General features: G+C 40.1%; 1 protein-coding gene across 3 annotated transcripts in view; it reads left to right on the top strand.

The window, feature by feature from the left end:
- Positions 1–14,486, top strand: part of sgip1a (SH3GL interacting endocytic adaptor 1a) — a 74,776-nt gene that overhangs the window by 58,588 nt on the left and 1,702 nt on the right. For all 3 annotated transcript variants that reach the window (XM_029429132.1, XM_029429131.1, XM_029429133.1), the window contains 10 exons: positions 593–714; positions 843–996; positions 6,261–6,320; positions 7,334–7,445; positions 8,045–8,200; positions 9,397–9,532; positions 9,661–9,863; positions 10,423–10,487; positions 11,503–11,667; positions 12,563–14,486. The exon at positions 12,563–14,486 is cut by the window's right edge and continues 1,702 nt beyond it. In XM_029429132.1, the coding sequence (XP_029284992.1) occupies positions 593–714; positions 843–996; positions 6,261–6,320; positions 7,334–7,445; positions 8,045–8,200; positions 9,397–9,532; positions 9,661–9,863; positions 10,423–10,487; positions 11,503–11,667; positions 12,563–12,585 (1,196 nt within the window). In that variant the 3' untranslated portion in view covers positions 12,586–14,486. The remainder of the gene's footprint in view (positions 1–592; positions 715–842; positions 997–6,260; positions 6,321–7,333; positions 7,446–8,044; positions 8,201–9,396; positions 9,533–9,660; positions 9,864–10,422; positions 10,488–11,502; positions 11,668–12,562) is intronic.

The following is a 14,486-nucleotide window of genomic DNA, read 5'->3' as shown; positions in this document are numbered from 1 at the left end:
ATTTAAAGGTCAGACTTCACAAAGGTAGAAGACCCTGTAACAAACAAGGAAAATGCTCAATTAGAGTTGTTAGCCTGTTCTGTCAGAAGGACTAATCTTTTTGCTATGGTCTATTATGCAGGAGACAAACCTCTTTTATGAGTTATGGATCCAAACACACAATACATAACACTGAAAAAATAATCTGGAAATATTGATCATATTTAGGTCAGTAGTTTACAAACGAAAGCTGTTTAGAATTAATTTTGTCTGGTTGCAGCTTTAGGAATATCCTAATTGTCAGTAGTAACAGATACCCGGACAGGAGGATCTTGTTTAGAGGTTTGCATGACAGAAGTGAAACAATAATATGAAAACTTAGTCTGTGTCTTTTTATGAATGGAAACTACTGCTTAAGTATACACATCTCTTGTTTATAGTAAAATAATATGCTCTTTAGTTGCATTTACGCATGAAAATATATTCCCAAAACATGCAAAAAAAAAAGGAAATAATCTTGCCAATGTTTCTAAAGATGATTCTGCATTTGTATTCTGACTGTTTCCACAGTATAAAGTTTAATAAATGAATCTTTTTATGTTTCTGCTCTCAGGTTCCTCCTCTCCTGTGCGACCTGCCACTCCTTCGTCAGTCAACCCCACCCCACCTCCACCTCCACCTCGCCCTTCTTCAAGGCCCAAGCTTCCTCCAGGGAAACCCACTATAGGAGATGCAGTAAGTGTTGCAGTTCATCTTATTTTCCCTTCTACTTGAGATTGTTGTGTTTTAGTATGTTTCAGATTAAAAATGTCTTTTTTTTATTTCTAATCCATCTTTCTCCGACTCTCTTTTTATCTGTTCAGAATCGTCCGTTCAGCCCGCCGGTCCACTCTGCGAGCCCCCCTCCCATCGCCCCGTTAGCGCGGGCCGAGAGCACCTCCTCCATCTCCTCCACCAACTCCATGAGTGCCGCCACCACCCCCACCGTCAGTAAAGAGCTCTCCGTGTCCGTGTCAGGTGTGTGCTCCCTCAACCATCACTGAGCTGTGCAGCCTGTCGTCTGACGGCCGGGCTCACAGAGGCTACCAGTGATAGCTGAATTTAACTTTTCCATGTCTAATATTAAAAGTTCATAATTGATTTTATGCGCTGGCCCTGTCCTTCCTTGTGCTCAGAGTTTGAGTGGAATGAGTCATGCCGTTTTGTATTTATTTATTTATTTATTAATTTTTTTATGTGTTTTTTTTTGTGTTTTTTTTTCTGGCAAAGATGGTCCACTAAATGATGAAGTCAGTAATATTGTGCTAAAGCCTGTCAATAAAACCCATGCATGTCAGCTGTTACTATCTGGAGATGGACTGGAACAAATGTAAAACACGACGTCAATCATTTGTATCTTGATTTCTATTTATTTGAAACAAGATTGCACATGGTGGAGTGGGTGGTGTTAATAAGTCTCCACCAACATTCCTTAATGAATGAATGAATGGCTCAACAGTTTATACTCATTAATCTAACTTTAGTGTTTAAGGACCTTGCAGTGCAGAGTTGTTAGTGGAAAAAAGCAAATCTCAATAGATTGTAACATGGCTGAGTCATAATAGATTTAAGAAATAAACACTGGAGGCAGCGGCAGTTACATAAAACGTGTGCCACAAGCCCGTTACATGCTTCTTGGCTTCATTCTTTTTTTTCTTTTCTGAGTTGCTGTGTGGAGGTTGCTTTTTTAAAACTGATTGATTGCAGGGACAAACCATAAGTAAACATCTTTACTTCCTTCAGACTGTAACATGAGTTCTGTTTATTATGGCCCTTAATGTAAACATTATTTATTCATTGTGGTTTTGTTGGTAGACCAAATAGCTGATCGATTTGACAGTAATATAAACGTCACTGGGACAGATTTACTTATTAACAGACACTCTTCCAGTTTCCGTGCTTTTTAGTTTTGACATTTTCAATCTCGTTTGTGTTTTAAGATACTTAGTTTTTTTTGCTTTTTACAGAATTAAATTTTTGTGTGCATGTTATTTTCTGACTTTTATCTTTTATTCATTTTTCCTTGGTTTGATTTGCTTTCTGTTCTTTCGTTTTGCCTTTTGTTTGTCTCTTTATTTGTCCTTTGGCTTGTCAGAAGACGATGCTTATGTAGACAAACTGCCCACCTTTGAGAGACACTTTGATTCGTTTGCAGGTATAGTAAAGATCCCCTCAGTGAGAGGAAAGGGGACGGGTTGGGGGAGTGTTCCGTTTTCAATCTGTTTGATGCTCTTTACCCAGAGTGCACTTGACGTAGAAGGGTAAAGGTCCATCGCTGAGTGTTTTTGTGCTTTCTCGATTAATTAAGTCAAAGGTGTAGGTATTGGGACAGGGACACATGCTCTTTTTTTGGGTCTTTCCCACGTTCTGGCAGAGAGCCTATTGTGAAGCCTCACTGCGATCTTTTCACATTTAATACATGTGAAATTATGAGATGTATAAAAAGAGCATGTCTGTGTCAATATCCTAAAACCTACTTATTTGACGAGTCTACTTCAGGTTTATCTCGCAGATGTAGGGACATACCACACATTCATTCTGTTATTTTTCAATTTCAGTGATATTGTCATTTTTCTTCATTGTTTTGCTTTTGCAGACTCATACCTTTCCACACATTTGCCAAACATTTAATAGTTGATGATAGCCTCTCTAGTCTAGTGTCTCTCTCTCTCTCTCGCTCTCTCTCTCTCTCCTTCGCTCTCTCTCTCTCTCTCCTCCTTCGCTCTCTCTCTCTCCTTCGCTCTCTCTCTCTCTCTCTCTCTCTCTCTCTACTGTCCTTCACTCTCGCTCTCTCCTGTCCTTCTCTCTCGCTCTCCTGTCCTCTCTCTCTCTCTCGCTCTATATCTTTCTCTCTCTTTCTCTCTCTCTGTCCTACTCTCTCTCTCTCCCTCTCTCTATCCTACTCTCTATCCTACTCTCCCTCTCTATCTTTCCCTCTATCTCTCTATCCTTCCCTCTATCTCTCTCTCTCTCTCCCTCTCTCTATCCTACTCTCCCTCTCTCTCTATCCTTCCCCCCCTCTCTCTCTATCTTTCCTTCTCTCTCTCTCGCTCTCTCTTGCTCTCTCTCGCTCTCTCTCTCCTTCGCTCTCTCTCTCCTTCGCTCTCTCTCTCCTTCGCTCTCTCTCGCTCTCTCTCGCTCTCTCTCTTGCTCTCTCTCTCTTTCGCTCGCTCTCTCTCTCTCTCTCCTTCGCTCTCTTTCTCTCTCTCTCTCCTTTGCTCTCTCTCTCTCCTTCGCTCTCTCTCTCTCCTTCGCTCTCTCTCTCCTCTCTCTCTCTCTCTCTACTGTCCTTCGCTCTCGCCTCTATATCTTTCTCTCTCTGTCCTACTCTCTCTCTCTCTCTCCCTCTCTATATCCTACTCTCTCTATCCTACTCTCCCTCTCTATCTTTCCCTCTATCTTTCCCTCTCTCTCCTATCCTTCCCTCGCTCTATCCTTGCTCTCTCTCTCTCTCTCTCTCTCTCTCTCTCTCGCTCTCCCTACCTCCCTCCCTCTCTCTATCCTACTCTCCCTCTCTCTCTATCCTTCCACCCCTCTCTCTCTATCTTTCCTTCGCTCTCTCTCTCTCTCTCTCTCTCTCTCTCTCTCTCTCTCTCTCTCTCTCTCTCTCTCGCTGTTGTATCTGTCTTGTTACCCACAGACCTAATCTGGCAGGGAAAATGAAAGCTGTGGTGACACAAAATTAGCATCTGTTGCATAACATTTTTAGTTTTTACAAAGAAGTTTAAGTGTCTTCCCCTTCGCCCATCTGCCCGCTCGTGAGACTTTTCTCTCTGTTTTATGACTGTGCACCAGTGGCTGTCTCGCCATGTCACCATGGCAACCTTGTGTCTCTTCTCTTGGTGACACATTGTGTGTGCGTGCAGAGTGCAGTGCAGTCTCTTCCACATACCTTTACTCTCAGTCTGCACCACAAGAGTGTGTTTGAGTGTTTGTGTTCAGTGAGCAGGTCTGAAGAGCTCCTTATATGTGGGCCCTTGAGATCCATATTGTCTGTTTTTCGCTCTCTCTCTCACACACACACACACACACTCAAACACACTCACACATACTGTCAGATCAGAGCTGCTGCTCACAGAGTCGTTTGAAGTCTGGCATGAGAATTAGGCCGAATTAGACAGGCAACAGCTGTTTGGTATTCATGCCATCCTCTCTCTACCTCTGGAGTAGCACAACACAGCCTCAAGTTCAACCAATCTCCACCGGCACTAAAGCCTCGGTCTACTCCCACACTCGACCCCCGACGCCCACCTGTCACTCACGCACTCTCAAGCCATAGAAAAATACAACCCCAAAACCTTGCCCTCTCCATTTGAACACCTGCCCTTTTGTTTTCTTCATGAAGCACCGCTCTCAACAACTCTGTTGGTCCACGCACTCAACCACACACCTTCACTGGGACCCTACATCAAAACAAGAGTATAGACTAGAACCGACACTCTGACGGGAGTTAAAGGCACATGTGTAACGTTGGAAAAGTCATGTTTTTGCTGCATTTTTGGTTATTTAGGAAATTGGGTCGTATTTAAACAACAGTCCCTGGTAATCCTTATTCACGTCAAACTGCAGTTGAATGCCAGTTCCGGGGCTGGATCCTCCAAAGTCTGAATTCATAGACCAAATCCATCATGTCCAGCCGGAAAATCTTGTCTCTATTTCAAGACTCCTCCAAATGCAGCTGAGAAATGAGGCCTTCTTTTGCCCAAAGTTTAAGGACAGAACAGGCGCATTCTTTGCATCCTACGATATCAGTAATATGTAAACCACCGTTTTATTTGGTATTTTACACAAAAAATGTAATTAATAGAGAGAAGTCAGACAAAATATGTTTTATGATTCTCTCCTTTCATATTAATCATCTCATGACCTCTTAAAATAGTCCTGCGACCTCTTTTAGGGATCCTGACCCTCAGGTTTGGAACAACTGCCCTAATGCATTGTTCACTGGTCAGTTCAGTGAGTGTTCGGCAATCTCTATTACCTCATAACAAATAAATATGTATCGAAGTGAAAGTTACCACGGTGCACTCTAAAATGAGGAACTAGTCTGTGTTTACCACGAGTAAATGCATATTGTTTGAGGAAGAGCTCAAACAATACTGGACTTTTGAAGTCAATATTTGAGAGTTTAAATAAGATGATGATGTGCAGGCTTTTATTTTTACATAACACATAACAAGCACACTTTCTTTTATAAAGATCTTTAATTTGATTTTGTTTTTTTTTTGTTTCACATTTATCATCTGGAAAAGGTTTTGAAATGTAGACCCCCATTACCAAACTACCTGAAATATATCTTTGGCTTATCTGCCGACAGATACACTGCTACCAATAATAAGAAATATGATAATATTGGCCAATATATCTGTCGAGCTCTGTATCTTCTTTTAATAAACTTGCGACAAAGGTTAACTAGGTCTGTCTGAATGTACTTAGTTTTGGTTTCTGTGAGACTAGACTTCACCTTCATAGTCTGTGTTCCTTCGAGGATCCAGCCCCTGAAAAGGGGACGCAGCGTCTCCGTCCCTGCGCACCACAGTCCCTCCCTCTCTCTGGTCTCAGTCTCATGGCTGTGTGACCTGCAGGGTGTTTTTTTTATACACGACAGTCTGTTTCCATTTGTTTCATAATTTGAAAAGTGGAGGCCTGGAGGAGCACAGGAAGACAGTTAGAGAAAAGCCTGAAATAGAAAAATGCAATATGAACAATCAGCCACTCATGAAGAAAGTAGTGCCACTTTAGTGCTAGCTAAATTAGAGCATCCACTGGTGTAGAATTGCCATTTTATTATGTTGTATATTAGAGAAAACATTGGCTGCTGCCACCAAACTGTCCCTTCTGGCTGCCCCACCCCCTCAGACAGCCTCAACTTCCTCTCTCCTGTACAATATTGCACATTGACTCTAAGCACTGCCAGCCTCCAGCAGCACACACCTGGCCCTCAATCCACCCGACCCCTGCCTTTCCTCACGCACGCAAGCACCCACGAAAAAACCACCACCCGTGTTCTCACGTGCTCTGTCTCGGCTTCTCCCTCGTCGACCCCCCCGACCTCCACGTTTCACTCCACTGTGACGTGTGATAGACCTGCCATGTAAAACTCACGCTACTGTCCTTCTCTCCTTCCCCCTCTCACCTCTCCTCACCCACTTCCCATCCCTTTCATCCCTCTTCCTCCTCCCTCCTCCTCATCCCTTTCTCCGGACCTCCCCTCCTTCCTCCACCCCCTCAACCCCACACAGAGAATGACCAGCCATCCCTTGTATGGTTTGACAGAGGGAAGTTTTATTTAACCTTCGAAGGTAAGTTTTCTCTGCACCAGGGTAGCACACACTCTTCTGAGGCTCATTTGTGCAAGCTTGGCCCCTGCCCTGCCCCTTCTTTCCTCCCTCCCTTCCTCGTCCTCCTTTGCGATCCCTCCATCAACCCCTAACCTACGCCACGCTAACTCCTGGCTGAGCCCCCCCTCTCCTTCTTCATATGCAGTCCACTATGCAGTCTTGACATATCTTCCTGACATTATTCATTCTCATTTCATCTGCGATGACCGCCCATCATTCCCTCAAGAATCATCATTCTCCCTGTACTTTACTAATCTCCTTGTCGTCACTTTTGTCCTTTTGGGCGTTTAGTTTTTGGTTTGATCTTCGGGCTCTCTGATCTTCTTTGATCTTGTCAGAATAATTCAGCGTTAGCAGCATGTCTGGAATAAGCATGCACATCTCTCTCTCAGCCTCTGTCTGCCTCTGACTTTTCTTTCTCATCTACCTGTGCTTATTCAGCTCAAAGTCAGTGTGTAACATACTTTAGACACAATCATGAAATTGAAGGATTTATTTGAAGTAAATGTGTTTTTTAATTCTTCAATTTCACAGTCAAAGAGCAGAGAGAAATGGCTTTCCTCTTCACACATAACCTGCTGTTTCCATGCCACCTTACTAACACCAATATTGGTTCTCATTTCAAATAGTTTTAAAGTGTCATTTCATCCCAGTAGTTTGCACACAGTGTGTCGTTCTTCATTTCATCCGCACACTGTTGGTTAGGAAGAGTGTAGAGTCCTGGTTTGGGATTTTGAACATGTATCTTTTCTTATTCTATTGACCTTTTGTCGGATGTTACATTTATATGGGTTGAAGCTACTATACATTGATGTTTCATGTAGCTCTGACTTTGGCTATAACAACTAGAGAAGGACAGTAAATTGCAACAAATTCAGCCCATTGGATTGCTAATTATGGACATAAATTCAGTGTGTGTCTTGTCCTATTCAGACTATTTTAACCTGTGTCTGTATGGTGTGTGTTGCCTCCAGGCTGCTCCAGAGGGCCCAGTCCTCTCACCATGGGGGCTCAGGACACTCTTCCTGTGGCCGCTGCGTTCACAGAGACTGTCAACGCCTTCTTTAAAGGAGCTGACCCCAGCAAGTAGGTTAACTAATAGCTTCTCACATTCTCAACATCTCCTGACATATGACAGTAGGATTGTCTCTTAAAAGAGCGTGGTAATTCAGATTATACAGTGAAGACAATGCTGGATTTGGCAACACTTTAATTGATCCCCTTCAAGATTAAGATTAATCGTCAATGAAAATATTTGTTAGCTGCTGCCGTGCTGTATAATTGATGACGACATTTCCCATCTCTGCAGTGTAGCTTCATGTCCGGCAGACATCACTGAGCATGCTCAGTTTGTCTGTTTACATTGCTTTGAGGCGAGTAGAGGAGATGAGAGGAATAACTAATTGGTTTGAATTATTGATTTAGGCTTGTTTGATATTGTTTGGAGTTGTGTGGATCGTGAACTGAAAGCGTTGAATACATGAAGGCTGTGATCCAGGCTCATGGGCACAAACTTTTATCAAGACATCACAGTATGTGAAACAAATTTGAGCTTAAAGCTGTCCCATTGCGATGTTTATCATGTTTATACATGAAGAAAAGAAACTGAGAAATTAACTAAATAAGTGTGTACTGTATGAGTTCCTCTCTCTAACCCTAACCCCTTGTCTTCCTCTTCCTCTCAGGTGTGTTGTGAAGATCATAGGTGAGATGGTTTTGTCGTTTCCGGCGGGAATCACGCGGCACTTTGCCAATAACCCGTCCCCCGCCGTGCTAACCTTCAGCATAACCAACTACAGCCGACTGGAGCATGTGCTGCCTAACCCCCAGCTCCTCTGCTGGTAATGACACCGCTGTGAACTCACCACCTCACTCTCAGAAACAAACAATGAATACACAGTTTTTCACCGGAGGCAGTGAAGAAGTGAAAAGATACTCTTACTGCAGCCTCCTCACATGCGAAGTATGAACGCTTTATTGTCCAGCTTTGAAAATCCTCCTAATTTCTACATATGTTACCAATGAAATCATTTAAACCGAATCAATTACTCACTGTGCATTATCATTTCTTATCAATCATTTTGATTTCACTTAAAGAGCATGTTGCATCACGTAATCAAAATAAATCACCACCATGTGTAAATATTTGTAAATGCAAACTATATTTCCAATTCATCGTGTATGTTTCATAATAATCATAGTAGTAATAATAATAATAACATTTGTTTCTACACAATCAAACCCTACTTATCACACTTGATTCATACAGCACATTTCAACACATACATGGAAGTAAATGATTGAATTTATCAAAAGAGGGGGACATTTAAAGGCATCAAAACAACATATTCATTATGTCTTTAACTACAAAATAACAAAGCTTCACAGGTTATGCACATATTTCTGTGTTTGGAATAAGGGCTTTAACTGGTAAAAGAAATGGCTCATAAAACATTCATCACGGGGGATGAGTAAACTTAACATCCTCTCTGACACTAATGCTGACAGCGTCATCATGAGGTCATCAGAGTATTCATACCAACTACTCTGGACAGAGGTCGGCTTTTTTTGTTTTGTCTATCGTCTTTGGTTTATACTTTTTTGATTCATATTTGCAAAAAACTCATACTTGGGACCCATTAAAACTTGTTTAAATGTTAATAAGCTAACCTAAAATTGCCAATCAATGGCACAAAGCTTTTCATTACAAAATTAAATTTGAAGAATATCTTTCTTTTAAAATAATGAAGGATTATTTCTGCAAGAAGTCTTTCATAACATGTTTTTCTTAAACCCTGCATAGTTGTTGTAAAGTCATTGTAAAGCACGACCTCTTGTGGCTCATTGTAAAAATTAAAATGCTGACCAAAGTCATTAATGCCAATATCATTTTGTTTTTCTGGTCAAACTGTTCTTTAAACTGACACCCTGGGTACTGCACTTTAATTTCACAGACAGCTAATTCCTCAGATTAGACAAATCACCAGACGATATCAAATGTATTTTGATCATAAATTCCTTCATGCTTCCCCCCCAGCGACACCACCACTCAAGCTAAGGCTGATGCCAAGGACTTCTGGGTGAACATGCCAAACCTGATATCCCATTTAAAGAAGGTGGCAGAGCAGAAGCCACAGGCGACATACTACAACGTGGACATGCTCAAGTATCAGGTGAGCTCGACCCCCTTCGGGAGTTATAACTTGGCACTAAGCTCAGAGATGCAAAACAATATTTCGGGGCGGTGCTTGTAAGAACTTTGGGAACAACGTGACATTATGTTGGAATTTTCCATGTGCAGGTATCGACGGAGGGGCTTCAGTCGATTCCTCTGAATCTAGCGGTGAGCTGGAGATGTGAGCCCACCAGCACTGACCTGAGGATAGACTACAAATACAACGGGGAAACCATGACGACGGCGATGGCCCTCAACAACGTCCAGTTCCTCGTCCCTGTCGATGGAGGGGTTTCAAAACTACAGGCTGTTTTACCTCCTGCTGCATGGTACAGCCTGAACTTTGCTATAATGTTATTATTTACATATATAGGTAGAGATAGATAGAGAGTGGAGTAGAGGGTATAGATAGATAGAGGGAGAGAGAGAGGGATATAGAGAGGGGAGAGATAGAGGGAGATAGAGAGGTAAGAGAGAGGGTATAGAGTGTAGATAGATATAGTAGAGATTGGATTAGAGAGAGGGATAGATATATATTGTGTTGTATATGAGATATAGATATATTTTTTTATATTATATATATATATATTATATATATTATATATATTTTATATATATATTATATATATATATATTATAGATATAGTATATATATTTTATATATATATTATATATATATATATATATATTATATATATTTTGATATATATATATTTTTTATATATATATATTTTTTTTTAGATATATATATATATTTTTTTTTTTTTTAGATATATATATATATATATATATATATATATATATATATATATATATATATATATATATATATATATATAGTCTGGAGCTTCATAAATGTGTTTTTCTGTCCCCTTGTAATCTCGACAGGAATGCAGAGCAGCAAAGAATCCTTTGGAAAATTCCTGAAATCTCACAGAAATCTGAAAACGGAGGTACGTACAGAATGATAAAAGTAACATATACCGTTTAGTCAAATGTATACACTTAAGAGAAAGCCTTGTGGTGACTGATGAGAGTCCTGCTTTTAGTTTTATATTCAGATAGTCCAAATTGCATCAGCATGGAAGAGATTGAATCAGTTTTCAGAGTTACCCTGTGTGTTCAGAAATGACAGAATTATGTGTGTTAGCCCTGGTAAAAAGGTTTATGTACATTTGTATTGTTATTTGTATAGCAATTGTACAAACAGAGTTTCTGCATGCATGTAGTTTTAAACACTAGATAAGTTCGCTGACAGACATGGACGCAGCTACGCAGGCTACATGAGAAAGAATGTTCTCAGGAAGAGATGGGAACTTATGTGGAAACAATGCCCCCTTGTGTTTACAAATGGTGCTACTATGACCTCCTGATTTTCTGTCTATTTTCTGACTGTTTTCAGCACTATGGCTGATAAAACTTAGTTTGATTTATGCTTCTGACATCATCTGATGTACTTTCAATTGTCTGTTGCCTGTTATATGTATTACAAAGCAGAAAGCCCGCTTAAAACTTAAACATGATCCCTTTAACCCGGCTTCTTTTGAACATGGATGACTTTTTAATGTGAATCTGTATCTTGTCTTTCATATGTTTAATATCTTCTGACAAAAACATATAACATGATTTGTAATTTTCATTTCAAATGAGTGTCATTCAGTGCTTCCCATTATCGGTATCCGGCAAGTCCTTTTACATTAAGCAGATATATGTAATAGCCTGTTCCTGCAATGAAAAATATAGCAATATCTGTCGTCGTCGTCCCGAGCTGCAACTTTCATTATGTTAAATCAGAACTGATATATTTCTGCTTTCCATTCAAAATAGTTTCCAAAGCTGTTCACACTTTGAACTTAATTCCCTCGTGCACGTCTTTGAAATGTCGGGAATAAAATCCTTTTTCCTTCACCCTTTAAATTATTCCTCGAGGCCGACGGACGTCTTTCTAAAATCGCCCTCTCCCCTCAGGTGTGGGATCGTTGTTGGCACGCTTTCAGCTAACAGAAGGCCCCAGTAAACCGGCTCCACTGGCGGTGCAGTTCACCAGTGAGGGCAGCATCCTGTCGGGCTGTGACATTGAACTGGCTGGGCCAGGATACCGCTTCTCTCTTGTCAAGAAGAGGTTTGCCGCAGGTCAGTTTAGCCTTTCAGTAAGAACATATAGAAGGATTTTCCTAAACAAACATTAATTATTATTCTCATCAAGTGTTAACTCATCCAGTGGCTCAAACCTTTCTACACTGATGTTTTAAGTTGTTTGAGTTTCCCATTATAATATACGCATCTGTCACTTATTCTTATTCTATACTTACCAATGTCAATGTTTGTCAAATATTTATGTATATTTAGGAATAATATAATAGGATTTTTCAACAGTTATGTTTAAAAAAACAATTTAAAACATCATTTTATTTATGCTTAATGCTAATTAAGAGATGTAAAACTTTAGATTTTTCAAAGTGGTAATCTAATTGGAATTCAATCCACAGTTTTATAACAACAGATTCCTTTACTACTAACCTATAATTACTGTAGATTAATAACAACATGCAAAAACGTTGTTCTTATTGCATCCTTGCAAAAGTTTTTCTGTTCCACAGTATGCATGTTTGTGTTGATTTATTGTTTTATGCGTTAGGTTCATTGTCATACCACTATGTCGCCATCATTATGTCATTATGAAGGTTGTACTTGCTGTAGTAACTTCCTCTGAAGTAGGGCTACAAAGGTTTTCTTTATTTTTTTTATTAATTTGCTGATTTCTTTCTCAATCAATCGGCCTATAAAATGTCAGAAAATAGTGAAATGTTCATCCCAGTTTCCCAAAGTCCAAGCTGATGTCTATGATATAAAACATAATATAACATAAAATGTCCCCATTTGTGCATGAAAAATTACTTTAACAATTTATCAATTATCAAAATAGTTGAGGTTTATTAGTTAGTCAACTAATCGTTTCAGCTCTACTCTAAGTTACCAAAAGATCCATAAATGACTCCAACATAAACATTTCATCGCTGCGTTACAGGAAAATACCTGGCCGACAACTAACCCACGCCACTGACAACAGCACTGTTGAACAAAACAATGGAAGTGGACGGAGGTTGACACCGAGGACGGAGGACGGAGGACAAACCGACACCAGACGACAGACTTTCCATTGACCTTTTCTGAACCCACAGGACCGGTCCGCAGCCTACCCAGCAGTATTGTATAACTTGCATATAGCATCGTGAAAACTGTTTTAGGTCATGTAATTATCGTATTTGTATTAATTTCATAACATCTGTATTGCTGCAGTAAGACACCTGGGTTCTTCCTCCCTCTGAAGTCTGTGCCTCTGTCTCCATCCTCCTCCGGTCAATGTGTGGTTGTGTTGTTTTTAAGTTTCACTGCAGCTGCCTGACAGATGAGTTTTGGCCAGATTTGAACTCTGGGCGACGAGCTGTTTGTTGTCAAGAGTCCAGAAAGATTTGGCTCTTTATAAAATACCCTTGAATAAGATCTTTGCATTCAGGGACACACTTCAGCCTCTGGCACAAAGTCTAACTTCACAGAGTTAGACTTGCTTAAGTTGATGCAAGGCCCAAGACGATAGAGAGAAAGTTATACACCTTCTTTAGCAGATAGAAAAATAGGCTCCTTAAATATTTCTCCTGTCCGAGTCTGAGCTCGAAGCCTGAGACAGCTGTCCTCACTGTCTCGCACTGACAGCGGCCATTTGGCCAGCAAGTAAATGCATTTACCGATGCATTTTGACACGTTGTCACAAGCAGTTCGATGAAAGAAAAATGTTTCTTGTCGATGCTTGAAACACAGAATCAAGTCAGTACAAAAACAAAACTAGATTTTCATGCATCACCTACTGGTACTACAGGGTCACATGACTTTGGATCACATCGTTTTTTAATATAAATGCACTGGTCAGTCAATCAAACTGTTAATTTAGTTTCTCTGGAACGCAGACGTGGAGGAGTTTTTAGCTAGTTAGGCAGCTGCAATGATCAATCACTTTACTGGTTGCAAAATAAGAAAAAAAATCTGTATTCCCGTCAGAACAAAAGATGTGTACAAAGTGTCATTTTAAATCAATAATATATATCTTAAAGGGCGTTTGGTGTTTTCCTCGTATTGTCAGATAGCCTTTCTGTTGTTCCCAGGGCAGCAGTGATAGACTCCAGAGTACATGACAGCATTCTATTTTTATTTATTGATGACGATGATTTGTTGTATAAAACATGTGATTCTGTATACAAATAGAAGTTGAATGGTATCACACGACTCAGAACCCTTGAAGGTATAAATATTTGAATTCTCTCTTTTTTTGTTATCTGTGTAGTTGGGTAACCTGTGTACAGTATAAGGTATAATTTTTGAATTTATTTGAGATATAATTTTTTAACTCTATATATGGGTGAGGGGGGGTAATTTAAAGAAAAAGATAAATATCTTCCTGGATGCTGTGTTATGCTTTGTGAAAGCAGTGTTAATGTAGAGTTTGTTATCCCACGGGCGAGGTCCACCCTTTAAAGAGTTAGTTTGACATTTGGGGAAATATTCGCTTTCTTTTTTCGAGAGTTAGAGGAGATGATCAATACCACTCTTATATGTGTTTGTTCAACATGAGGCTGGAGCCAGGAGACGGTTAGCTGAAAGCATAAAGACTGGAAGCAGCTATCCTGGTTTTACAGGGGGTTAATGTGATGTAAAATGTTTGATTTTAACTTTGGAGCTTCAATAACCTTTTTTTAGCGCCACCATCAGGTCAAATATTAAGTGTCCAATATTTTAGCTTATGACTGCAAAACTAATGGCATTTCCATCAGCCTCAGCTGTACTTTGTATTTAGTGCTAGTTTGCAAATGGTAGCATGCTAACATGCTAAGATGGAGGACATGGTGGATAGTATAGCTGCTAAACATCAGCATGTTAGCATCGTAATTGTGAGAAGG

This window comes from Cottoperca gobio, chromosome 4, assembly GCF_900634415.1.
Source record: "Cottoperca gobio chromosome 4, fCotGob3.1, whole genome shotgun sequence".
NCBI classification, from domain to species: domain Eukaryota; kingdom Metazoa; phylum Chordata; class Actinopteri; order Perciformes; family Bovichtidae; genus Cottoperca; species Cottoperca gobio.
Note: the sequence above shows the minus strand (reverse complement) of the source record. Positions and strands in the feature narration are given on the sequence as shown.